Source organism: Polypterus senegalus, chromosome 14 (genome assembly GCF_016835505.1).
Source record: "Polypterus senegalus isolate Bchr_013 chromosome 14, ASM1683550v1, whole genome shotgun sequence".
Taxonomy (NCBI): Eukaryota; Metazoa; Chordata; class Cladistia; order Polypteriformes; family Polypteridae; genus Polypterus; species Polypterus senegalus.
This window is the reverse complement of record NC_053167.1, coordinates 83,949,080-83,975,075: the sequence shown is the minus strand read 5'-3', so window position 1 is coordinate 83,975,075 and position 25,996 is coordinate 83,949,080. Positions and strand designations below refer to the sequence as shown.

The 25,996-nt window shown below is 35.7% G+C and overlaps 1 protein-coding gene across 1 annotated transcript in view; it reads left to right on the top strand.

The window, feature by feature from the left end:
* brinp2 (bone morphogenetic protein/retinoic acid inducible neural-specific 2) overlaps positions 1–25,996 on the top strand; it is a 328,788-nt gene that overhangs the window by 162,693 nt on the left and 140,099 nt on the right. The window contains exon 5 of the mRNA XM_039735489.1: positions 14,615–14,720. Within this exon, the coding sequence (XP_039591423.1) occupies positions 14,615–14,720 (106 nt within the window). The remainder of the gene's footprint in view (positions 1–14,614; positions 14,721–25,996) is intronic.

Here is a 25,996-nt window from a genome sequence, read left to right as displayed (position 1 = left end):
GGTGTAAAAAAAGGGGGTCAATACAATACAATACACAGAACAAATCCTCAATACAGTATAAAAATAAGAATTTTACAAGTACAGAGCAGAGTGTAACAGTAGATGATATCACATAATATGATTTAGATTTGTTTAGAATCCTGGAGACCTCAGCCATCAAGCTGCCTCCCCCATTTGGCCACTCCACAGCTGAAATAGCACTGGGTCAGCCAATCCGGTGAAAGAATTCCACTACCCCACGATTCCTGCAGTCCTCCATCTGGAATGACTTTACCTTAGGCAGGCAAAACAACTTGGCAGATGGGCCGTGGCACTAAGTGCCACATTTGAGTACCGAGAAGAGAAACTGAATAGGCGAGGGTTAGTATACAATTATAACTATCATATGTTGCTTATGTTTTAGTGCTAATAACTAACAACAGATGCAGTATGTACAGTTAATCAGCAGCTCTAGTCAGGATATGTTAAACTGAAGTAGTGAGTCTTCAGCCGGGATTTAAAAGCTGAGACCGAAGGGGCATCTCTTATAGTATCAGGCAGACCATTCCACAGTTTAGAGGCCCTGTAACTAAAAACTCAACCTCCCACTGTTAATTTATTAATCCTTGGTATCATAAACAGACCGGCATCTTGAGATCTTAATGTGCACTCTGGTTTGTAAGTCATGATAAGTTCAGACAAGTTAGCCGGACCTTGGCCATTTAATGTTTTATATGTTAAAAGGAGGGTTTTAAAATCTGCCCTAAATTTAACCGGCAGCCAGTGTAAGGATTTAAGAACTGGAGTTATGTGTTCATACTTTCTTGTTCTTGTAATAATTCTTGCAGCAGCATTTTGGATTACCTGGAGGCTGTATAGAGAACCTTTTGAACATCCAGTGAACACCGCATTGCAGTAGTCAATCCTACTAGAAATAAATGCATGAATTAATTTCTCAGAATCCTGTTTATTTAGAAAGCGCCTTCATTTCCCAACATTTTTAAGATGGAAGAAATATGATTTGGACAACTGTGTAATATCTCTTTTAAATGACACCCTAGAATCAAAGATAACTCCTAGATTACGGGCTGATTCAGTAAAATCAATGGTGATTCCAACTGAGTTAAATGATGACAAAATATTGTAGGAGTTTACAAGATGAAATAAAAAATAAGTTAACATAAAACATAAAAAACAAGATTAGGCAATAATATTATACAATATGGGGTGGCACGGTAGCACAGTGGTAGCACTGCTACCACCTTGCAGTAAGGAGACTTGGGTTCGTTTCCCAGGTCCTCCCTGTGTGGAGTTTGCATGTTCTCCCAATGTCTGTTTGGGTTTCCTCCGGGTGCTCCAGTTTCCTCCCACAGTCCAAAAACATGTAGGTTAGGTGAATTGGCGATCCTAAATTGTCCCTAGTGTGTGCATGGTGTGTGGGGGTGTGTGTGTGTGTGTGTCCTGTGGTGGGCTGGCGCCCTACCTAGGATTTGTTCCTGCCTGACGCCCTGTGTTGGCTGGGATTGGCTCCAGCAGACCCCCGTGACCCTGGGTTATGATATAGCAGGTTGGATAATGGATGGATGGGTTATACAATATGTAACAAAGAAAAAGGTATGGTTGGATGGCCAAGAGGAGATTAAAAAAAACAAATAAAAAGCACTCCAATTAGGCTGGAGAAAAAAAAATCTGTAGGGATTCCAAGGCCAAAAGACCACCGAGCCCCACTGGGTTTTCTACCTAACAAAGATGCTCTAAAATTAGTCCTGATGGTTTTCAGGCTTCACATGGAAGAATTTGATGATGATGGTCATATGGACATCTGGGACAGCTGCCATTCAATCCATAATCGCAGTGGTCAGCATGGTAGAAAGAACCGAAAAGACAGCTGAGAATGGTACAGATAAGTGGGGAATTGCAGAATCCTAAGGAAAATTATAATTCTGTGTAGACTAATAGGCATACAACTAAAATGTAGGTATGAAAAATCAATTTTAAAACAATGGGTTTTTAGGAGGTTTCTTTCAGTATAGAGCTGACTCTACTTCAAGATATCTAAAAATGGCATGGATTGATAGTAGTACTAAATAATTACCAAAGGAATAATAACTATTAATATAAACTGACCAACCCTGACATAAATGACTGTGAAAGGAGGAAAGCAGTTGATATATGTTCCCCACTAAGCTATGAATTTTAGTTAAAACCCTGCTATCGTAAAAAGAGTATAAACTAAGAACTTGGAATGGAAATAATATAATGTATAAAAGGAACACCAAACGTGACAATTTCATTTTTAATTCCAGTCTGAAGATACATGAAAGCAAAAGTGGCTCTTTGGGTATGAATAAACTGTAATCCACTTTCACTCTAATATAGGTGTTACCTCTAAGCAGCTCTTTCAACACAGTGGAAACTGTAATCCTGCTCTGTCCTTGCTGTTTGTGGGACAATCAGTTTCTTTGTGCACTGTAGAATCTGTACCTCACAGCACAATCCTTCTTCTATGCCCAGTGGGCTCTGAACCTCTGCGCACAGGTCAAGTGCAGCGCCCTTCCTAAACCGATGTTTGTGTTAACCAGGGGAACTGCACCTTTCCCAGGTAATTAATCAGTTCAAACACCTAGCTACAGGTTGAAAACATTGCTTGCTTACAATAACAATATGCAAATAACATCAGCTCTCTCATTTCAATTTTATATAAGCTTACATAACTGCTTTCTCATGTATTAATTTCCAGAGAAGTGGTTAACTTACCTAAATCCATATGATATAAAGACCTAAAGCATCATATCTGCAAAACTGTCCTGGGTTGTATCCTTACCACAAAGTACAGGAAGATGATACTGTAAGAAAATTATACAATGGTTTGATCTTAGTACTATAATCCTAAATTGCCACCAAGATCATTTCATCTGGGAACATTCCGGATTACTCATATAAACCAGCTCCTAAAAGTGGGTTACATACAGCACAGTTCATACAGTAGTACAAACATATGTTACATTCAATTTTGCAGGTGCAGAGTAATTAATAGATTTTTCTTTTTTAAAATTTCCAGTTTTCAAGAACAATAAAAATGATATATCCTAATCAAGGAAATCATGGAGGACTGGCATAATAGCAGAATGCTGTATGTAACGACTTCTTTTATTTAAAATGCACGTAATTACTGTGTGTGTTCTCCAGTAACTTTTCTTTGGTAAACATTTGCAGTTGGCAACACAAGGAACTGAATATGAAAATGCAAAGAACATTAAAACAGTCAGATAATTGCAGGATAAATATAATTTATTTTAAAATTTGCCCACCTCCACAATTTTGCCAGTCCTAAAAACAAACTATTTTCCACTAACTGTCAATGGTGTATTATGCCAATATTAATAAAAGAAATTGTAACACTATGGCAGACTCAATACATTAGGTTTTAATAAGTGAATTACATTAAGAACTTTATCACAAAGTTTTTTTTTCTTTATTTAATAAAATAATAAAAATTAACAACTGCATCAAAACACATTTTAACAACCGCTGTAGTAAGTATGGTTACTGTGTTTAAGTAAAAACTGGTACGAAAAGGCAAAAGACAGATTTAGGTATAAGAAAAACATGAACCAGAAAATTAAGTATCACAATTTAATACTTGAAAATCTCTGTGGGAATCCTTAGTTAATGGTGGTATGACTTACAGTTTTAGACATGTATAATTAAAATAAATCTGTGCTCCTGTAATATAAAATGATTAATTGGTGTGCTGTACTTTCTTTTTTCTGCTTCAAGGCAACAAAAATACCACTGAGGGCAGGCATGCTGTTAAGGGTACAGCTTTGCCTTGCAGCTGTAGTTCTCAGGATAATCTCCAGTGTACTCAACCCTAAATGGGATAGCAGTAGGCTGGCAAAGTGAATCAAAGAGCATAGATCATTCATTATAATTTGCTGTTTTAAATGGTCAGGCATTGCTAGGGTAGTGTTCATTTTCAGGGTTTTGTTGTTTCTTGGAGAGTGACTGTTTGACCTTGAAAATAAAATGAAATGTATTTGCTGATTCAGATGTTTTCTGGTATCAAATAATAATAACATTGTTATCAAGAAATATTTTCAAAAAAATTCCAAAACTATTAAAATAAGCTCTGGCTATCCAGACGCTTAGAATGGGCATAGAAAAGTAATGGATACTAACTAAAATATTATTTCTGTTAATTTTAACCTAATACTGAAAGTATGACATTTGCTGTAATTTCATAAGCAGTTGCTTTTGAGTGAAGTAACATAACAACTTACTTAAGTAACATCAAGTTGCTGCTTCTACAAAATAAAGGAATCTACTGCATAAAACCAAAAATACAATCTGGTTCAAATGGCATTTTATAGATAGATTAAAGTTAGTGGTCAGAAAAATGTGTTTGGAATGTCCAAGGTGGGAAAGAGACAGCCATTAGCCAAACCAAAATTAGGATTGACTCCATTTGTTTAGATAATTAGTTTTCTACTGATTCACAGGCAGGTTTTACACTCTGCACTGTAGTGATTGGCCATCGTTAGCAGCACAAATTCAGCAACATTTATAGTGAGGAAAAGTTAGACTGTAGTGTAAGAAGTCAACATTTACTCTCTTGGCCCAGGTCACCAGTCTAAACCCAGAACTGGTACTCAGAACTCAGCTTTATGCCTTTTGATCTGTTGAAGCTGAAAATAAAAAGGTGCTTAGTTGGAGAACATTAGAATTCCAAGTTATATAAATTCAGTAGTTAAAGAACAAGTTAGAAAATGTACACATGGCATAATATTCACTGACTTAGTTAACTGATTTGAAGGTTAGAACATTAAAAATATTTTAATTACAGTGGACCTTTGACTTACGAACTCAATTCGTTCGCGAGGGCTGGTTGCAACTCAAGTTGGTTGTAAGTCAAGACTATTTTTCCCATAAGAAATAATGGAAATACCCATAATGCGCTCCAAACCTCCCACAGCAACACTTACTTAACCTTCATAATAAAAAAGGGTTGTATAATGCGCATAATTTACCAAAACACCAATAATTTTTCTAATGTACTAACCAAAAAGTTATAAAAAGTGCCTAGCCTACCAGAAACAACAATTTCATACTGTACTCACCATTTAATTTGACATCTTTGGGCTGCAGGAAGGGAGGAGGAGGAGAATGAAACGGAAGGTGGTTATTGTTTAGAAGGAGCCTCCTTATGCAAATCTTTTCTTTGTAAAATTGTCGAGATGGTGGATTTCTACATGCTGTACATATTAGCGAGATCGGTCACGAACGACACTCTCATATTTCCGCACAATTTCTTTCTTCGTTTCGATTGTGATCGCTGTTTCTCAAGTTAATAATGACAATAGTCAAGCACTCAGTTCAAAGCTGGCCATGTTGTGAACTGCTGTAATAATACACTCCAAAGCAAGGCGGTGCTGACTCAGCCTGATGACATCATCATGTGCTGCGCCAGCCCGCTAGCTAACATCCCTTAACAATCGCTTTCTTTACCTTCGTTACCTTCTCTTCCTTCCTTAGCAATTATGCGTCTTGCTTGCCATGGTCTTAGTGAATTATATATATAGATAAATCACTGCACTGACCGAAATTACGTTCACAAACACATGTATCTTGGCTCCGACTGACACTTATGAACGCTCTCGGCTGTTTGTTTACAATCGCACAAGTGGATACACGTGACCGCATTTGGGTTGTAACGCAAGATGTTGGTCGTAAATCAAAACAAAAATTTTGGTCAATCAAGTTTTTCGCATGTCAGGCCAGTCGTATGTCAAGGGTCGACTGTACTTTATCAAAGAGTCATTTATTGTGTTTTGGTTTATTAAATGTTTTTGGAGCAATGATTCAGATTTAAAAATAACAACAATAAGAAAATGTATTTGTAGACAGCATGAAGTACTTGATTTTTAACTGTACTTTACAGTATTATTTAGTTAACGGGAGTCCACTTATGCTTGCATAGCTTTCATAGACAGTCCAATTCATATCCTTTTGTTAGTTGTCGGTACTCTGCTTTGGATCCATGCTGGAGAGTAAATCTGGAGCTTTGCCATTAAATTATAGTGTCAGAGAGCTATGTATGGATAATGCAGTTGAGCGGATGGTTTTAGTGTGATGCAAATATTTAATAAATATCTGTTAAATTTATACTTACAGAGCAGCACATAATTTATTTCCTCTTATGTTCATTTCTAGTAAAAAGTATCTACTGTATAATAAAATGTCTGTGTATCTGAGTGTGTGTATTCATGTCTGGTCCCTCCAAACAAAGTGGCTTTGGCAACTCAGTGAAAGGGACGATGACATAATAAGAAGTTCACTTCCTGATTTTGAAGTATTAGCAAGAATACGAATAATGTTTTCACGGCAAGTTCCATTGGTGGTAGTCATAAAGTGTAAAAGTAAGGGTAATAAAGAAAGGTGTAAGAGGAACGCTGAGGGTTCGGGTAGGGAAAAAGATCAAATATTCTTACATTTATTCTATTATTTTTCTTCTATAGGAAACATAGCTAGTACTCTAATCATGAGTATAGTCAGAACTAAAAGTAGCAAGCACAAAGAAATTAGTTAACATTTTTAATGAATACAGTAAGCCTGTATATACATCAGAGTTCAGGTAGGGTACAGGTCAAATAATTACTGGATCAAATAGAAATGTCACAGCTCAATGCATTGTGAATAGAAAAATGGGCTAAACAACAAAGGCACTTGAAATCCAAGATGCTATAAATTTGTTACAAAAGAGGGAAAGCTACAGGTTCATGTGGCTATCCAGAAGAATTTAATAAAAATGCTACCCATTAAATTAGTTAATGTTTTCGCAGGAGGCTGGGGGCCAGACCTAGCTGGGATGCCTGGAAGGACTGGGAGGCAGTGTGTACGTCCCCGGGCCACGAGGGGGAAACCGTCCTGGATAAGGAGGGGACCATGGGGACCGAGCCAGGAGGCTTAAACCTTTAGAGGCCCATGGCCACCGCCAGTGGCCGCCCTGTAAAGCCCGGGAAAACTGCACTTCCGCTACACCTGGGAAGGTGCAGGAAGGACCTTCCAGGGATGCCCGGAAGAGCATCGTCAAGCACTTGGAGCACATCCAGGTGGATATAAAAGGGGCTGCCTCACTCCAATGCGAGAGCTAGATTTGGGAGTGGGAGCAGGACGAAGCTCCCGGGAGCAGAGGAAAGGCTGTCCAAGGACATTGGGAAGATGGCCCGTGTTAACGGTGCTTGGTGCGGGAGCACTGTGTGTTGTGTGGACTTTATTCAATAAATGTGTGTTTTATAAAGTGTTAGTGTCTGTCGGGTGGTGTTCGGACCTGTGTCTCACAATGTATTGCCAAAAGCATAGTTCCAGATGTCAATTACTATTCACACAGAAGAGTAAAAACTTCTTACAGTGTATATCCTACATCAGATACCAAATGAACAAGAATATCAAGATTTTGGGGAATGTTTTAGCAGAAGAATGAGAAAGTGCTTTAATCTGTAGCCTCTCAAGATAATATTGGGCGTGTTAAATGTATTCATCTATTACCAAACATTCAAATGTTATTTAGTATAATATATACTTGTACACTATTCAAGTTTTCAAAAGTCTTATTGCTTCTGAATGAATGAAACACTTTTAATAGAGTTACATGGAACTATCTGTTCATTGGGGAAGGACTTGAACAAAGAGTATCTGTTTATGCTGATGATATGGTGATCCATATGAGTGAGCCATACTTATGATAGGCACACATATTGAATTTTTGAAGAAATTTTAGGAGCTATGATTTCAGAATTAATTTGAATATGATTATACTTTTTGAAAGTACTAGTTCTTTCTTGTCAGGTTAGACTAAGATCTCACGATAATGCTTTAATAAAGATGTCAGAAATTACTAGATCAATAGTGGGAGTTTGAAATTTTAGTTTCTGGATCCAAAAGCTATCTATTTATATAAATGAGCCATTGGTCTCAGACATGCAATCCAGACTACAGACTCATTACTTCAGTCTAACAGGCCCCGCTGCTTTGCTGTTCACATTCAAACTCTGCTTATTACTCATTTCCACAAAACACACACACATTTTTATCAATTGTTACTGGCTCTCAGCCATTCTGTTACTCTTCTTTGTGTCCTGCTGTGGCACTTGATTCTACCATTATACTGAGAAGTTCCTACTCCTGCCCAAAAAACATACTTGCCAGTAGATTTTGTCTTTAAACTTATTTGCTAACGTATAATGTATTGTAGAATGCCCAGCAGTGAGTTGGCATACAGTTAGCCTAGGTCACCAGAAATGTGATTGTGTCTGTCTTTGTGTCTTAAAGACACAAAAGTCTGTAAAAACTGACCATGGATTCCAAAAAACACTTTTGACTAGAGTTTCCATCAGTTATAATGTTGATGGACTTTAATTGTCATGATTTTTTTATGTTAATCACATTGATTTACTTAGAATTTTGCTCAACCTAATGTGTGCACTTGTGCTTGTGATATACAGATATACAGTATGATTTTATTATTTCAGTCATTATTGCATTATTGATGAAAACGTTTGCAACTGCTATGAGCCTATAGTCAGTGAAAGTGTTATTCAAAAATAAATTGAATTGAGTAAACATGTTCTTCTTCCCCAGCAACTAGTGTGTCTTAACAGGATAATCCCACTGACTGAGCTTTAGTTACATTAAAATGTATGTCACCTAACATGCAAATCACATTATTATGCTTCTGAAGTAATCAGTTCTACCTTACCCTCTGAATGTTGATTCAGCCTAAATAATGTTATTTTTTTCTCATTGATTAATTAATGGTTTTGTACTACTGGAACTAATGTCCAAATAATTTTCCTGCTTGATTATCATTTTGTTATGCAGGATGACAGTGAAAGAGAGAGTGAGAGTGAATGAGGGGATCATAAGGAATAGTGGTTATGTGGTATGTTTAATGTATGCAACTCGTAATTTTCAAATACTAGTTTAAGATGAATTTCATAATCAGTCCTAAAATCATATTCATGCTTTCACTAAGACATAGGTCAGAAAATTACATTTATTCCTTCATTCATTTGTTCATCATTCATTTGTTTTTCAGCATTTGGCACAAGTCAGGAAACAACACTGGATGGGACTTTAGAGTTCACACAGATAGGTCATTTATTTGACAATATTATTTATTTTATAAATTAGTAAAGTATTTTCTTTGGTAGGCCAGTAGCTGTATTAAACTACAGATGGATGAGCAAGAAACACTATTAGCAGGGCTCAAAGAGGCAGGTTAGCATTAGTTATGATGTTCCTCCACATTTATCGTACTGTAAATGTTTTTACCCTGAACTTAATGTGTCTTTGCCTAGCTTTAAGTGATGTGCAATGCTGGCTGGAAGCTTAATTTGTCCATTATTACAATCATTAGTAAGAGTGAATTGATAACTGGATTAATGCCAGCTTCAAACCACTATCATGTCATCATCACAGTCTATAATTAAGGGTCACTAGGTTCTAAGTTAAATCTTCTTCAGAGAAAATCTTTTATTATAATGGAATGCTTTTGCATACAAATAATAAAGTTAGAAATATTTTAAAGTTTTGCATCATTACATATGAGGTCATTGTTAGATTCCTTTAAAAATATATTATTTATACTTGTTTATATAAAGTACATTCATGCAGTATCAAAAAATGTTGAGTTTATAATTTAGTGAGTTAATATTTTAAAGGGAACATTGTGAACTTTTTTATGATGAAAAAACACACATAATGTGACTGAATATTGCAAAGATCATACACTGTGTTGAGGACAATAATAAATCAGGCAAGTTGAGAAAATGGTTTTGGAAATGTGTTTGAGAAACATCAACACAGCAAAACCATTATAAAGTGCTCTAAACCTTTGGAAGAGAGATATAAAAACCAGGATTAGAACATTAATCCATTTTTTGTACATTTAATTTAGGTGTGTATGGATTAGGTAAAATATGATGGTAATGTGTAAATAAAATTATTTAGCAAAAGTACCTCTGATCGGCAAAGCTTTTTCATGAATGTACAGTACAGTAAAAATTTACTTATTTTAATGCCATTTTTCATTTCTTTTCTGTCAGTGAAATATAAGTAATCGACACAGACCTCAATGTTAAAATTGGCAGTGCACCATCTATTGGAATGTATTTTGCAACGCATGTCGTAATGTCGTAATAAAATACATTGCACTTGTCATTCCAACAGGTGGCACATCACAAACATTTCAAGTAATAAATTATATATGCAAATGTGTGTGATGCGCCATCTGCTGTAATATATATTCTGTATATAAGGTGGAAAAAATATATATGGGTTGCTGGTTTGGGGCAGTTATTGCATACACAAGTTATGTGACTCACAATATTTTATTGTTTACTAGCTGTCCTCCGCGGCTTCGCCCGCGTAGAAGTGAAACAGGACAGCAAGGAGGGCCCTGCCCGGCTCCCTACTCGTGATATCATGCTTCCCCCTCCCCTCGACCCACAGCCTCTGTCTCAGATTAGTGCAAATATATTGCTCCTGCAAATGAACTAATTCTTAGCATGATGAGAGAAGTCGCAAAATCAACCGGAATGTTCAAGCAAATTTTAGAAAAAAAAACAGCTCTGAATCCATTAAGTAGTTCTCTCGTGAAAAGCAGGCAGACATACAGACAGACGTTGGATTTTATATACATAGAGAGATGTTATATGTAAAATATTGCAAAGCACTAAGGTGATAATTTTGTACTTTAGTCTCAAATTTATTTTTTTACCTAGAATACACAATTTGAGAATATATAAGAAAAATAACACATATTACCTCATTGTTCCAGTATCTCACATTTGTATATGTGTGTGTTTTAAACAAATTTAACTTTATAAAAATTAACAGGCCAGTCACTCCAAAAAGCTTGTCAATCCTCTTTACCAGATTTCTCCAATTTTGAGTTTTGTAGCTGTAGATGGTCTTCCTCACAACCATGGAAAGTTCTCTACCACTTATCCATGCTTTTGTAGATGATCAAAACTGAATTTGTTCTTTTGGTGATATAGAGAGTGAAGAGAAATGGAGACAAGACAGTTCCCTGGTTTGCCCTGTGTTGCTGAACACCATCCCATACACATTGTCCTGGAGTCTTTCAAACTCTTTCTGGTCAGTCAGATAGATAGATAGATAGATAGATAGATAGATAGATAGATAGATAGATAGATAGATAGATAGATAGATAGATAGATAGATACTTTATTAATCCCAAGGGGAAATTCACATACTCCAGCAGCAGCATACATAAAGAACAATATTAAATTAAAGAGTGATAACAATGAAGGTGTAACAGACAGACAATAACTTTGTATAATGTTTACATTTACCCCCCCGGGTGGAACTGAAGAGTCTCATAGTGTGGGGGAGGAACGAACTCCTCAGTCTGTCAGTGGAGCAGGACAGTGACAGCAGTATGTCGCTGAAGCTGCTCCTCTGTCTGGAGATGATACTGTTCAGTGGAACCTAGAACTCTAGATATACTGTATCTACTTGCATTACCTTGAGCTTATTCCCCAATTAGAGATCCTAGTGAAATTAGGGTTAAAAACGCTGCAGAAACCGTACTTATGTGAATTTCCCCTTGAGATTAATAAAGTATCTATCTATCTATCTATCTATCTATCTATCTATCTATCTATCTATCTATCTATCTATCTATCTATCTATCTATCTATCTATCTATCTATCTATCTATCTATCTATCTAAAATTATTCTGACCATAGCACCCTTTTTATCTGGAGAAAGTGTAGATCAGAGAATCATCTGCTTCTATATATCCCAGATACACAATACCACAGTGAGTTGAGTTGGTTTGTAACCTGGAGTCACAGTTGTTTCAGGATCATTCTCTCGTAAGACTTTCATCTTGAGAACTACCGGTTGTTTCATAATTAAGAGCTGGATCTCCACTTTTTAGGCAAGGTAACTCTCATAACTGTGACACCCTCTTCAGGTTCAGAGAAAAAGTAAATAAGTACTGCAGTACCATAAAAGGTCATTAGGAAACTGTGTCTTTTACAAGTAAGAAATGTAAAGAGGAATATAGGAAAGGTTGTAACATAGTAGTCACATGGGTACTAAACCGAGTACTAAACCAAACTAATTCTAAATGGATCTTTTGCTTAATTTGCACAATAATGCTTAGGTGTATTATCAAGTAAAAGTACTAGCTGCCATGGCATTGATTGCTCTTAGGGTTAGGGAACACTGAACGAAAAAGAACCATGAGTCCTTAAAAACTTTAACACAAGGCTTTTTAAGACTCAATTTATTAAATTGGAATATTACTTAAGCAGTTTGTAGTGAAGGCCACTGGAGAAAACAAGGTTTCTAATATAAAAGGTGTCTATGGTGACCAACACTAGACAGCCTCATACAATATCAAAAATGCCCATGCACCAAAATAAAGAACATAAATAAGCATTTGGTGGCACAATGGAAAACAGACATTTGTCTTCTATTAAAAGATCAACTTCAGAGTCTATAAATGGTAGATGTATCTCATCAAGATATGTCCACTTCTTGATGTCTTCTTGATGTATTCTTCCTACTGGTATAGAGACCTGCATATAGACATTGCCAAATCAATATATTCATTATCATTGAGATCACAGGCTTGTGAATCTGATAAGACATAGCATTTAGTTAGCATCAGTCAATTCAGCTTTTTACAGGCTCTCTAGAGTGTGTTAACGTTAAGGAGCTCATATGATGGGTCAGATCCTAACAGAGACACTTTCTTCCAGGGACTTCCAGTCTTATAGGGTCCCACCTGGAAGATGTGGGACGTCTTGAGATGCTGTGGGAGGAGAATCTGCCCACATTGGGCATCTTCTTCGTACTACAGAGGGACAAAAAGATGATACTGTTAGCAACATCATCACTCTCATCTTGGAGTGGTATCACACACCTTAAGAGAGTGCAGAAAGTGATAATCAGATGCCATGTGTGACAAGGCTTACGGGTTTAATTGGTGACTTTAAATTGGCCTTAGTGTGGTTTGTGTTTGAGAGGGAGTCAGCCACTCTGTCTAGGGTTTTAGAGTTTTTTCTGCTTTGGCCTTCCTATCCCAGTACAGCAATGAAGACTCCACTCTCTTAGCATCCTTAAATGTTTAAACAGGTTAGTGATTGGGATGCTATAAACCAGGAACAAACAGCATTGAAATGACCCCTGTTCTTTATAAGCAAACTATGAGCAGGAGGTTGACATTTTGTTGGAATTAAGAGTGAGTCTTTCCATGTAAAAATTCAGCTACTCATCCAGAATTTCAGTGAGCCTCCTCTTGCCACACTCAGCAGCTAATATGTCTGCTGCTATTGCTTCTATAGCACCTTATTGCCTAAATAAAATCTTTACTGACCAAACTTTGGGTATAGACTATATGTACTCATTTAATACTTCATACATTCTTGAATTATGAAATGTTAACTTTGCTTTTTGGAGTCTTCTGCCTTTATACAGTTGTTAATTGGTCAATAACTATGGTAGTGGGGTTGATAATTGTCAAAAGATGCCATTACTTAGAACCTCTTGCTCCTTAGAAATCTTCTTACTTTGTCAGGTTCACAAGGGATTCAGATAAAACATTTTTTTTTTCATCAAGCAATTGAATTTGGACAGGTCAATGTATAACATTATTACATTGAATTTATTTTATAAAATATAATATAGATTATTTCTACAATATATTGTACTTGACGTTAGCATATAGTGGCAGAAACTATGAATACTGTGTTGATTTTATGAAATTATACATTTTGTAAATTTTTCATTTAACCACTTGCAAATATGTTTATCATCTTGATTATAGAATTTTGTATATTGCATATTAGTTTTAATATTGCACAATAAAGTGTTATACTAGGCCTTTAAATATGTTGAGCAGCTAGAGAGTTCATAGCATATCCGAGGTGTACACTGCAATGGAACTATATCTTAATGCAAAACTAGTCTGCCTCTCCTGCTAAAACACAACAGTGATAACCGCATTCAGAAGAGGCACTCTGTTACTGTAAATACATATTAAGACAAAGTAATGTGACAAGGGCATATTGCATCTACTGCAACTCAATAAAAGTGGAGTTGGGAGCAGAGTTTTGGAGCAAAGACTTTCTCTCTATTGAAAGAGACAGAAGTGAGAGAAGGAAAGAGAAAGATGGAAAGTGAAGAGGAAATAACTTTGGTGGAGAATCAAAAGGCCAGAAAGTGACCCCATAAACACACAGTATATAATATAGTCTATATTTCAGAGTCTCTGTCTGTCAACATGCATATAAGAGAGGCACAGAGGTTAGTGGTGCTGCCTTATGAATCCAGCACCATCCTGAGTTCAAATTCTATGCCTTACCATTGTCTGTATGATGCATGTTTGTGCGTGTGTGTGTGTGCCTAATATATAATATCATACAAGATAATTTAAAGGAATAACAACTAATTACTACTTTACTTATTTTTATACTTTTGGGTTTTGCAGATAATAATTTGGATACACTGAAGTCAAATATAATTTGAGATCTTGTCATGATATGGCACATGATAAAGAAAGAAACAACTACAAAATGATTTGCTTTTGTTTCCTAGGTAACAGAAACCCGTACTGGGCCATTAGGATGCAGCAACTACGACAGCCTGGATTCTGTCAGTTCAGTCCTGGTGCACAGCCCTGAAAATAAAATCCATTTACGAGGTAAAGTATGAGGCATTTCCACTGATTTTTTTTTCCTGCTTTCTTTCTCAGTTTCTATCAATGACTTTCAGTTGTGTATAATTTTTCCTTTTGTTCGCTTTTCCAATAAACAAGATACAGTAGGAGATGAGTCTCTCACTAAATGGAATGATGTCAAATAACTATTATACAACTATAAGTGAAATTATGTGAAGAAGAGGTAATGCAATGAGTGTAGCATTAAAAAGATACCAAAACATTCAAGTTTTCCAAATAAGTAATTTTTTTGTTAATTCTTCAAAGTCATGAAATAATTTAGGTTGAGAAAAATAATCCCTTTGTGTAAAGACAATATAAGCGATACAATTTGAACAAAAAAACTGGAAAAAATTGCTGTGACAGATACTTGATTTTCCATTAAAATCCTTTAATATTGTATATAAAGGTAGAACATCAGTTATCAATCATCTGAACCATCACTTACATGAACCACAGTGGCCCCCCACTGCCTAATAAAATTTCAAAATGTACTTTAAGTGTGTTGGTTGTTATGCAGAAGTATGAAATTCTTTCATTTAATATGTTAATTTCCCATTATTATTTCCAAAAGTATATGTAGTATAGCTAGTGATGAATGAAACTACAAAGTTTTGTATCAAATACAGTTTCTCATTGTTAAAGTGAAAAAATTCATTTTGTATGAGATTCCACACATGAAAAACATGAAACTCCCTAAAATGTTGTGTGGGAAGTTGGGGGTAGAGTTTAAAGTTTTCTGGAGTTAAAAGCAAGAAATATTGCTCTCTAAGTGTTATTTCACCACCTTGCCAGAATAAATACACAATAAATGCCATAATTAATGCCCCCAGGCTTTGGCACACAGAGAGAAAATTTTGCAGCTGAGATGAAAAATGTATGTGATAATGGTTTGAAGCTGCAATGGCATGGTGTGTGCAGTTCTGTGAAAATACTGCTGTTAAAGAGGATGTAAGACTTCAATCTCATGCAATTGAAAATCTGTGGGGTGACCTGAAGAGAGCCGAGCACAGGAGATGCCCTCATAATTTGACAGATCTGTAATTTTTCTGCAAAAAGGAGTGGGCAAAAATGGCCAAGACTAGGTGTGCCAAACTGATTGACTCATACCCAAAAAGATTTGTGCATTATTATTATTTTTTTTTCTCTCTAAACAGTTTCTGATTTGTTTTCACCCTCTTTGTATAGATTCCATTTGTAATAAAGGTGGAATAAGTTCTGTCAGGATTTATCTTGGTTTAATTAATTTATTACATAAAATCAGAGATTTTGGCACATATGTATAGACTTTTTATATCCACTGTATTGTTTCTTTTGTTTTTCATTTACAAACTATTTTCTAAATAATTTTTTGATGTATTACAAGTACTTTATATTTAAATAATATTATTATTAATAACCTTATATATAATAATTTAATTGTAGGCATAATTACCATTTTTTCTTATAAACTGTGTATTCTCGTGTATTTTTGAATATCTAAACAATTTGATTAACCAAACCAACCTTGATCCCAATTTTAGTCTGGGTCATTGAATTTCTACTGTACTTAGTCTTAAATTCAGGCGTACACAACCAAGTTGTATTTTCATTTCATTAAAAGTTTGGATCTAATACTCATGATTCTCACTGGTTGCACATAGAAATATGCTGTTGATAGAAATAAAAGAGAGGAAACGAATGCCATTGCTGTGTGCTGGCGAGAGTCCTTAACTTTGATAATCCGTCAGTAACTCCTGGGACATAAATTGCTGTAGTTGGCATCAAAATGCCTCTGTGATCCATGGTACAGGTGGCTGATGACTGTAAAGCAGCATGGGCCACATTTCCAGAAAATTTGATAAAGAAGAATGCAGCTTGTTTTCTCGTTTTCATCTTTCCCATTCAATTAACATTCTTGCTATGACATGAAGTTGAGCACATTTGCAAAAGCTGATTTGACACTTATCCCCTTTTTGTGGTTTGAAATATTGCAGCATAGGAAAGGCTAAAAAATAATGTAAAAATTCGGCTTTAAAATGACAATTCCTTATAATTTTACTTATTTGTTTTCATAACTTTCAGTTTAAGCATACTGACGTTAACTAATTGAGATATTTAACATATGGTGATTTTATTCAAATTCTTTGTACAGTTCATGAAACAACAATGGCAACGTTTGTGAATACTTTCCCCCAGATGGTATATCCTTTTGGTCTTTTTGTTGATGTAACCTTTAAGAATATTTAGGGATTGAAATGCAAAAAATGAATTTTTCGCCCAGCTTATGTCAGTATATTGTGGTCTTGTGTACACAGCTATATATTTTACTTGAAATAATACCAAGTGGATAAAAGCTAAACAAAGATTCTAGAAGACCTGAAGCAAGGGAAATTTGACAATGTTCAATAGATTACGTTTGTCCCAGGGATCTTTCCAGTACTGCGTGTGCTCACATTTGGATGAATTAAGCCACACCGCCATGTGTCATCACTGGGTAAAATTAAATCACAGAAAGAAAACACGGCCCCTGTGGTTACCAGAAATGTAATATTCAGCACCTGCCAACTAAGATGCTGTTTCAGGGAAACAGCAGGGGTGTAAAGTCACATAACAGCTAAATAGTGCTAACCTTAACTTGTAGTTTTGGTGTGTTTTTGACCTTTACTGTTTTGTGACATCCTAGATTTAACAATTTTAGTTAATTTTTAGTTTGCCCCTATCCTACTTTAAAGTGTTGCTTACTACAACATGGCAATCAATTTCTGGTTTTGGCAGGGCCTTCCTCTTGTTGGTACTCTTTGCTTACTTTTTATTTCTTTTTGCTTTGACTGCTTATTTGAATGTACAATGGAAGTGTAGTTGGATTTCCTTTGACAAAACATCCCTTAACCACGTACAGGTGCCTGTCATAAAATTAGAATATCATGACATTGTTGATTTATTTCAGTAATTCCATTCAAAAAATGAAACTTGTATATTAGATTCATTCATTACACGCAGACTGATGTATTTCAAATGTTTATTTCTTTTAATTTTGCAATTAGCAGTGCATAACTGGCTATAATTTTAAGGAGCAATGGAAAAAAGTGCTTTTCTTGTTCATATTTTAATACAGACAATTTCCATGGCTTGATCAGCGTTGGGCAGTTTCAATTTGATGCTTAGGTGTTAGACACTTAAATGACAATCAATAATATATTTAATGCTGGGAGTTGGAACGCTTTGCTCTTTAAGTCAGCACACTTTCTTATTTTTTGTATGAAATATGTCTTTCATCTTGAATATCCTGATTTCATAATATGACAAATTAATATTTGCAACTGTAGAATTTTTAATTGCTTCTTGGATTATTTAATATGAAATGAACCACTCAGGCTGCCCATTCTCTATAATTATCTTCATAATTTTGAATATTTCCCATATCTAATAAAATGGGATTTTGTACGTTAACATTATTTGACTCTTTTAAGCTTATATTGCTTCTATTTTTCCTTCTGGGGCACATCCATGAAATGTATTATCTAATAGAACATCAGAGCAAATGAATAACTTGTTGTTTACAACATTGTGAGTTGTATACTATCAAGTGAGTTGCTGTTTGGAACGGACTAATTTATGTGAATGTAGAGTATTGTTTAGTATTGCATGGTAAACAAGTAATTCATGTCCACAGAATAGAGCTGTATCCTTGCCATGCTATATGTTCAATGCAACCAACTATACAATGGCCTGATTTGTGAAGTGGTGCAAGGAATGTTTAAAATCCAGTTTGCTTGATGTTTCAGTTTTTATAAACTGACAACTGAGCAAACAACATTCCTTCTTTTTGTGGGTTTAATAAAGATGTCTAGTATATATCTTAATCATAGATATCCTGTGTCAATTTTGACATTAATTTATTTGTTATACTGTGCATGCAAGTAAACATTTCACTTCCATGTTATTAACTACTGATGGATGTATTTTTATTGCTGCATAAAATGTATGTAGTTATTTTGTTTCAAGATATTCTCTTAATTGTGTTTTTTTTTCTTATTTTCACCCAAAATATTTCAAAACTGTTCAATATCAGTAATAACCTTATTCAGCTAATGTCAAAATTAAAGTGAAAAGAAAGCAAAGAGGCATCTGCAAAAATGTCTTTTCCTCCAAACTGACACTAATTATATGCCCTACGTTTTAATTTTCTTTGGAGGTTGTGATTTTTCATTTAGCAATTTTCTTTGGAAGTTGTGATTTTTCATTTAGCTATCATCCCATCTTCTATATGCTAATTTAAAAAGGAAGTCTGCTGTTACTGCTAAGGATTTTCCTTTACTACTTCATACATTTTTTGCCTATAGATTACAATTGACGATTGATGACACAATAAATTCAACCTCTATCCATCCATCCATCCATCAATTCTCTAACATCTCCAGACATGTTTGGGAAACAAAAAACACTTATTTTTTAATGTTTTTAACAGTTGACTGAAGATTGTCCAGCATTAAATGAGAGCATCCTTTTATGATGTAGCTCAATTTGCTGTTAGCCCTCATAATGCCTCATGTGGAGTCCCCAGCCCTCACCATCATAGCCCTACGTCTGAGTAGCCATGAAAGAAATTTAAGCAGCTGAGCTAAAACATTTTCAGTGGTCTATTAGCCTAACATTGTTGTTATCTGTGGGTGAAGTGCGCTCTGTGTGCAATAGCACGGTTGTGCCAGGATACAATATAGCACACAATGAGGCCTGAAGTAATTTTTACAGAGGATGGCCATCGACAGTTTTCAGGTTTTCCCATATAATGTAAAGTAAACGTTGGAAGCAAAGTACTGGTTCCAACTTTCAAACTTAAATACGATAAAGAAATTCACATAGCAGTGTGTTTGTATTGTGTTAAATAGTGTTATTAAAAAAACACTGAAAAAAGGCTGTGCAACTCACAGTGAAACTAAGTACAGTACATAGGTTGCGGTATTTTTACTGAATCAGTGGTAAGAGTTAAGAAGGAAGTTAACACAAACAAAAAAGAGTGGCAGCAATAAGAAGATGGCAGTATAAGATAAGAAGTGTGACGATGAACTAAAGGATGCCAGCATATACAGGAATATGGTGTGGAATCATGGACTTAGTGGAATTCACCAAGTGTGTTGTGGGTGTTCGTACTCTCACATCCTAAGCTTAACACAATCACACATGAAAAGACCCTGACACAGAGATCACATCCACTTAAGCACCAATTACAACCTATCACTCCTTAGTACTTCTCACAGGGAGTCACTATCTTTAGCGTGAACAACACACAGGCGTCTCCTTATATAACCTAGATTTAAACGATGACATACCCTTGGTCCCCAAGAAAACCTAAGAACTTGGCAGTGCAACTTACCCACCAATGATGCCGTTCTCCCAGCATGCTGCCATCTGTTGGGGATGTTCCTCTTCATCCTGCTAAACCTGTCTGAAAGCAAATGGCATCTCCCCACACCAGGTGCCCTGTATCTACTTTATTAATCAAATCATTCAAGATGAATAGATAATGTGTAGAATTTTTAAAGCAAAACAGGATTCATTTAAAGAGAATAACAACAAACAAACTAAATGCAATAAATAATAGATATCAGTAGATAAAAACTAATCTGTAAGGCCCTATTTAAAAAAAAACCCAAAACATCCTAGCATAAAAGTCAGAAAAGTTTAAATAATACTTTCTATGTTGATAGTAAAACTAAAGATTACCAGCAAAGGAAACATTAGCATCACAGGAGGGGCCATCATCCTGGATGCCCTTTAGATTCAGTAGTCAGGCTGACGCAAATCCAGGTGGTTGAAGTCTCTCTTATGTCTCTGTTGTCTCCCTTGCCTTTCAAGAATGGCCCATCACTTACATCAAAAGGCCACATGGGCTTCTGGACCTCATGATGTTACACATAGATAATGGGCTAGTAACTCTAGAGATGGTCAGCTCTGCCTAAAAGCTTTGTTCACAAAATACGTGCCAACCAGTTTATTTTGTCATGGGTGCCATCCATCTGTTGTATTTCCAGTTTAACTGGCGAAACAGGTACTCTTGTCTAATTTCCCTTTACTCCCATCTGACATTTAAGTTATGCACTTAGATAGTAATGAAATAACATAGAAATACCTTAAAAAGGATAATTTGCAAAAGATATAGTATTAGAACAAGTACTGAAAACACAGTGCCACTCACAGCATTGATTTTCTCAGGATTTCACTGTACTGTCAACACAATCCAACTGAATCCAACTGAACACAAACTTATAACTATGCAGATTACTGCTAGGTTTTAATAACAGTGCCTGAAATCCCAAAATGATGATTGTTTGCTCTAAAACATATGCATAGAAGAATTAGGCAAAGTACTATACATACTATGCATTAAGTAAAAGAATAACATTCACTGGGGAAATAATTCATCAATATATCCAATTAGAGAAAAATATTTGCAAATCAGTGAAAATTAATTTGGTTTTCCAGTGTATTTTCAAGTACTGTAAGTTTTCTAAATATTCACATATTTGTCACAGAAAAGACAGAATATTATAACAGGAGATGATGCCTTCATGATGTCTGCTTACTCCCAGACTAATGTCAAGGAGGACAAAAGTATAACAAAACATAAAGTGATAAACAGGGTATAAACTAACAAGAGAACACAAAATAGACATGATCAAAAGCTAAATTAAAAAAAATCCTGTTTTACTGAACCTACCTATACAAGTCTTGACACCTTGTCATCTTAGGATGGCTGTCCCACATTCTTATTAAAGCAGCACAAAGTACCAGACATTCTCCCATCACCTACCTCTAACTTTCAGCCTCTTGACCCTGGCCTTTCCTCCTCGTCCTTTCAATAAGCCTCAATGAAATGAGACTCAACTACACCTCGTCTCTGAGATGACTCCTCTCAGGTTCTCTTCCAGCCTTCCAGCTATGAAGCCCTTAAGTGCTGACACCTGCTGGTCCACTTGCCCTTCACAGACTCCAAGTCCAAGAGTCATCTCTCTATTGCACATTTAAGTAAAAAGAACATTAAACTTCCACAGCCATATAACTATCAGGTTGTTTTACCAGTGAAAGTACAGTCCCAATGCTATCCTAATTAATTTTTACTGTCATTACTCATACATCAGCATCTCTATTTTACTCATGCTGACACTTCTGCTAATTTGGTGGCACTTTTCACATAAGGCCAGCTAGTGGATTCACCATTGTAGCACAAAATCTGTGCTAGAAATGTCTGTTTCTGGACAAAAAATGAAAGCCTGATTTCCTCTTTTCTGATTTTGTAGCAAATCCATAAATAAATGAAGCTTGAACCTCCCACTGCTGTTCTTGTCTGTGAACAGTTTGTTACTGCCAGACTGCTGCACACACTCTGTTTCTTCATTTTAAAATTAAGGCCGGAATTTTCAGTAATATTTTTGACTTAAATAATTACAAGAATTCATGTTGTGTCATCATAGGTTATTTTGATCTGGTGTACAGCTGAGCAATAATAGTATCTTATCATTTGTTTAAGATGAATAAAGCGGGTGTAAATAATAATAATGATGATGACAATATCCATGACAGAAATGCTGTTGCATGTAAAAAAATACTGAAAAAAATAACAAAAGAAAGTTTTTGACAACCTCTCATCACATAACTCTGCATAGCTTGCCAATTCCTTTTTATCTCAGGTTTTTAAAACAACACATTGCCATTTCAAGGCCCCCAAGGTGTTCTTTTCAACTACTGTACTTTGTTGGATAGCTGAACAGTATTTACAATTTTCTTTCTTGAGAAATGGTTTCTTACATCTGTGTGAAATTTACTCTTAGAGCAAGCGCAACTGCAGATCTAAGACAAGGCATCAGCATCAAGGTATCTAAAGCATCAGCGATGCTAGGTTATCTGTCAAAGAAAACAGAGTGAAACCTGGTGGCATAGACAAGTGAGCTCATGTCAATAATTCTACTTTATAAAGAAGTATTGATTTACAGTATATTTTTTCATCTGTAAGAATAGCATGGAATCTTTTGATTTTTGAGAGTGTTAATGGTATTGATTCTAACCTAAGATACACAGTCAATTGTTTGTCCATGTTTTAGATTTTAAAATACAAATGCTGTATTTCATAGGAAAAGTAAGGCAACAAAATATGTAACAAACCTCTGAACAGATAGGAAAACCACGACAGAAAAAAAGCATAGCTGTTCTACATGCTAGTACAGGATATCACAGCTGCTAGGAGGCAGCGAGCACTTTTCATTTTCTATGGTGCCTAAGATATAATGTTTCAGAGGCAGAGATAAGTGAAAGAGGCCTTAGTAACCAGGAGAATGCAGGAGACTTTCTTTCAAGAACACTAGGAGATGGTAGAGTACATGTAATTCAGCATATGACAAGATGATTCAAAACGTTTTAACTGATAGATGGGGGTCCTGTTTGAATATCAAGAGTCCAAGAGAAGTTCAAGTTGCTTGGAAGCAGTAAGGGATTTTTTGATGTAGGGATGAACTAAGTTGACTTCATATGAGAGAAGGATAGAGGCCAGAAAGGTTGGACTTGAGGCCTTAAGACTACCAGGATGCTGAGTTGATTTAAAAATATGTCGTCTGAGAAGAAGAGTACTTTAAGGCCAAAGCAGACACCAATGGCAACTAAAGGAATATCTGTCATACTATGTCTGTATTCCAGCAAGGTCATTTCTAAACTTATAAATGATTTCTAGGAGGCTTTTAATTCCTCCTTTAGCTAGTGAAATAAAGAGTCTAGTGAGGGGAGGACAGCTGACTCCAAGTTCCATTGGCAGGATAAAGAGGCAATGGTAGTTGGAGTGTAATTTATTTTACTTAAGAGGTGGTTGAGTCACCTCACCTGACATTCATGTGCAACGCCTGTTGAAGAAGAAGTCACTGATAAGCGCCAACACCTTTGTTTGTCTTGTATTCTGTCTTATGATTCCTTCAACACTTTTTTTCATTTTGAATATCTCTCTATATACAGTATATAAAATCCAAAGTCTGTCTGTCTGTCTGTCTGTCTGTCTGCTTTTCACGAGAGAACTACTTAACGCAGTGGTGGGAAAAGTCATTCCTGGAGGGCCGCAGTGGCTGCAGGTTTTTGTTCCAACCCAGTTGCTTAATTAAAAAAAATCCTTGTCAATTATTTAATTTCAGGGCTCGTTAGTGCTTTAACTCGGCCATGTCAGGTCATTCTCATATCCTAGATATTTTTTCCTTTCTAAGGATATCATCCAAATGATTTGAAGTCTAAAACAGATGAGTAATTCTCAGTCATTCACTTTTTTCTCTTCATTTTCTTTCCAAGTATTTAATTAAACCAAATCGTGCATGATAAACACACACAGGTGTAAATGGAAACAAGCTTAATGGAGAAATGCTGAATTTCTTTTGTCATTTGTATCTGATTGCTAATAAGGGGTGATTAAAAACCAAGACTACAGCTATTTAAGACTAAAATAAGCAATAAGGGTTCAAAGTCTAAACGAGTGAGACAACTAAAATGAAGCAGAAGTGTTACTTGAGCAATAAGGGCTTCTTATGAAGCAACTGGATTGGAACAAAAACCTGCAGCCACTGCGGCCCTCCAGGAATGACTTTGCCCACCCCTGACTTAACAGATTTAGATCGTGTTTTTTTCAATAATTTGCTTGAACATTTTGATTGATTTTGCGTCTTCTCTCATTGCACTATGAATCATAGTTTGCTTGCGGTACTGATTTATTTGAGCAAATCCAAGAGACATGCAGCGGGCAAAGGTGAGCTAGTGGACGAGAGAACTACTTAACGGATTTAGATTGGGTCTTTTCTATAATTTGCTTGAACATTCTGGAAGTTTCACAACTTTTCTCATTGCTCTAAGAATCATAGTTTGCTTGCAGGAGCGATATATTCACACTAATCCAAGACAGTGGGCTGTGGGCCAAGGGAATGGGAAAGTTTGACATTAGGAGTAGGGAGCCGGTCAGGGCCCACCTCACTGTCCTGTTTCACTAGTTGTAGATGAAACAAACACTTCACTCTTTGGTTAGGTAAAGAGAGGTCGGCAGAGAGCCTTGTAATTTTAACCCACAAGTAAGATCCTTGTAATAAGCATGGGTGAATCTAATTTTGAGATTGTTATCGATCGTCTTTTTGGTTAAAAGACACACCAGTTTATAAGATGCCCTCCTTCTCAGGCAAAATTACATTTTGATCCATTATATTATAAAACATGGCCTCTGTCTATAAAAGGTGAGATTGTTTACAAGCCCATACAATGTGTTTTGAGAAGGAAAGTAAATAACTTGATTAATAAAAGTTGGTAACATAATTGCTCACTTAAGCAAGTTTAGAAAGATACACATATACATTATAGAGGAAGGTTACAAAATGTACCATGTTCCGCTTTAAAGATTTACACTGTGCACTGCCTAGCTGTCTAAAGCTTCACATATTCTTTCACATGATATTAAAACACACAATTTTTACAGTATACTCACATGTAAAGAGAATGTCCACAAAACCTCTACCTACAGCACCACTCACAGGAATAAAAATGTAAATGGTAGATAAAAATTAAACATATATTTATTGTATTGGTACTTCCAACAAAATCAGTGTTTAAACATTAAAAAACATGAGGTACAGCAAAGATTAATCAACACAAACGTTTGAACAATTTAACATGAGCCTTGAAAAACACAAAAATTTCAACATATAAATGGTACTTAATGGGAAGGTGCAGAATGAAATTACTATGGATTATTTATTATTAATCAAGTGTTCAACACAAACATTTGTGAAATTTCTTTGCAGAGATTTGAGTTGAAGTAACATTATCATATACGCTTTTACGTTATGTAGTGCGTTAGATTCATACGCATACATGCACATGAGGTTGTAGGGGTGACCATGATACTAAATCGGAGGCGAATACCAATGTCCAGTTGTAACACCATAACAAATATTTACAGTTTAGTATAGTATAGTATTTATTTATTGATAGCAACACACATAGATTAGCATGGGGCCCCTGTGCTCGTGGGGCTCCCGGGCAACTGCCCAGCATGTCCATGGGTTAAGACGGCCCTATGTAGGATGATAGTGCACTTCTGACAATGTCACTTTGACTTATTTAAAGAAAAGATTTGTGAGTTGATGTCAGAAAATGCAGAAACCTGGCCTTTAGTGTTCATTTCTGATTATTAACACAGTTTAAAAATAATCGTATCATGGCATGTGCAGATCATTTATTCTAAAATGTTTGCACATCTCATTTCCAAT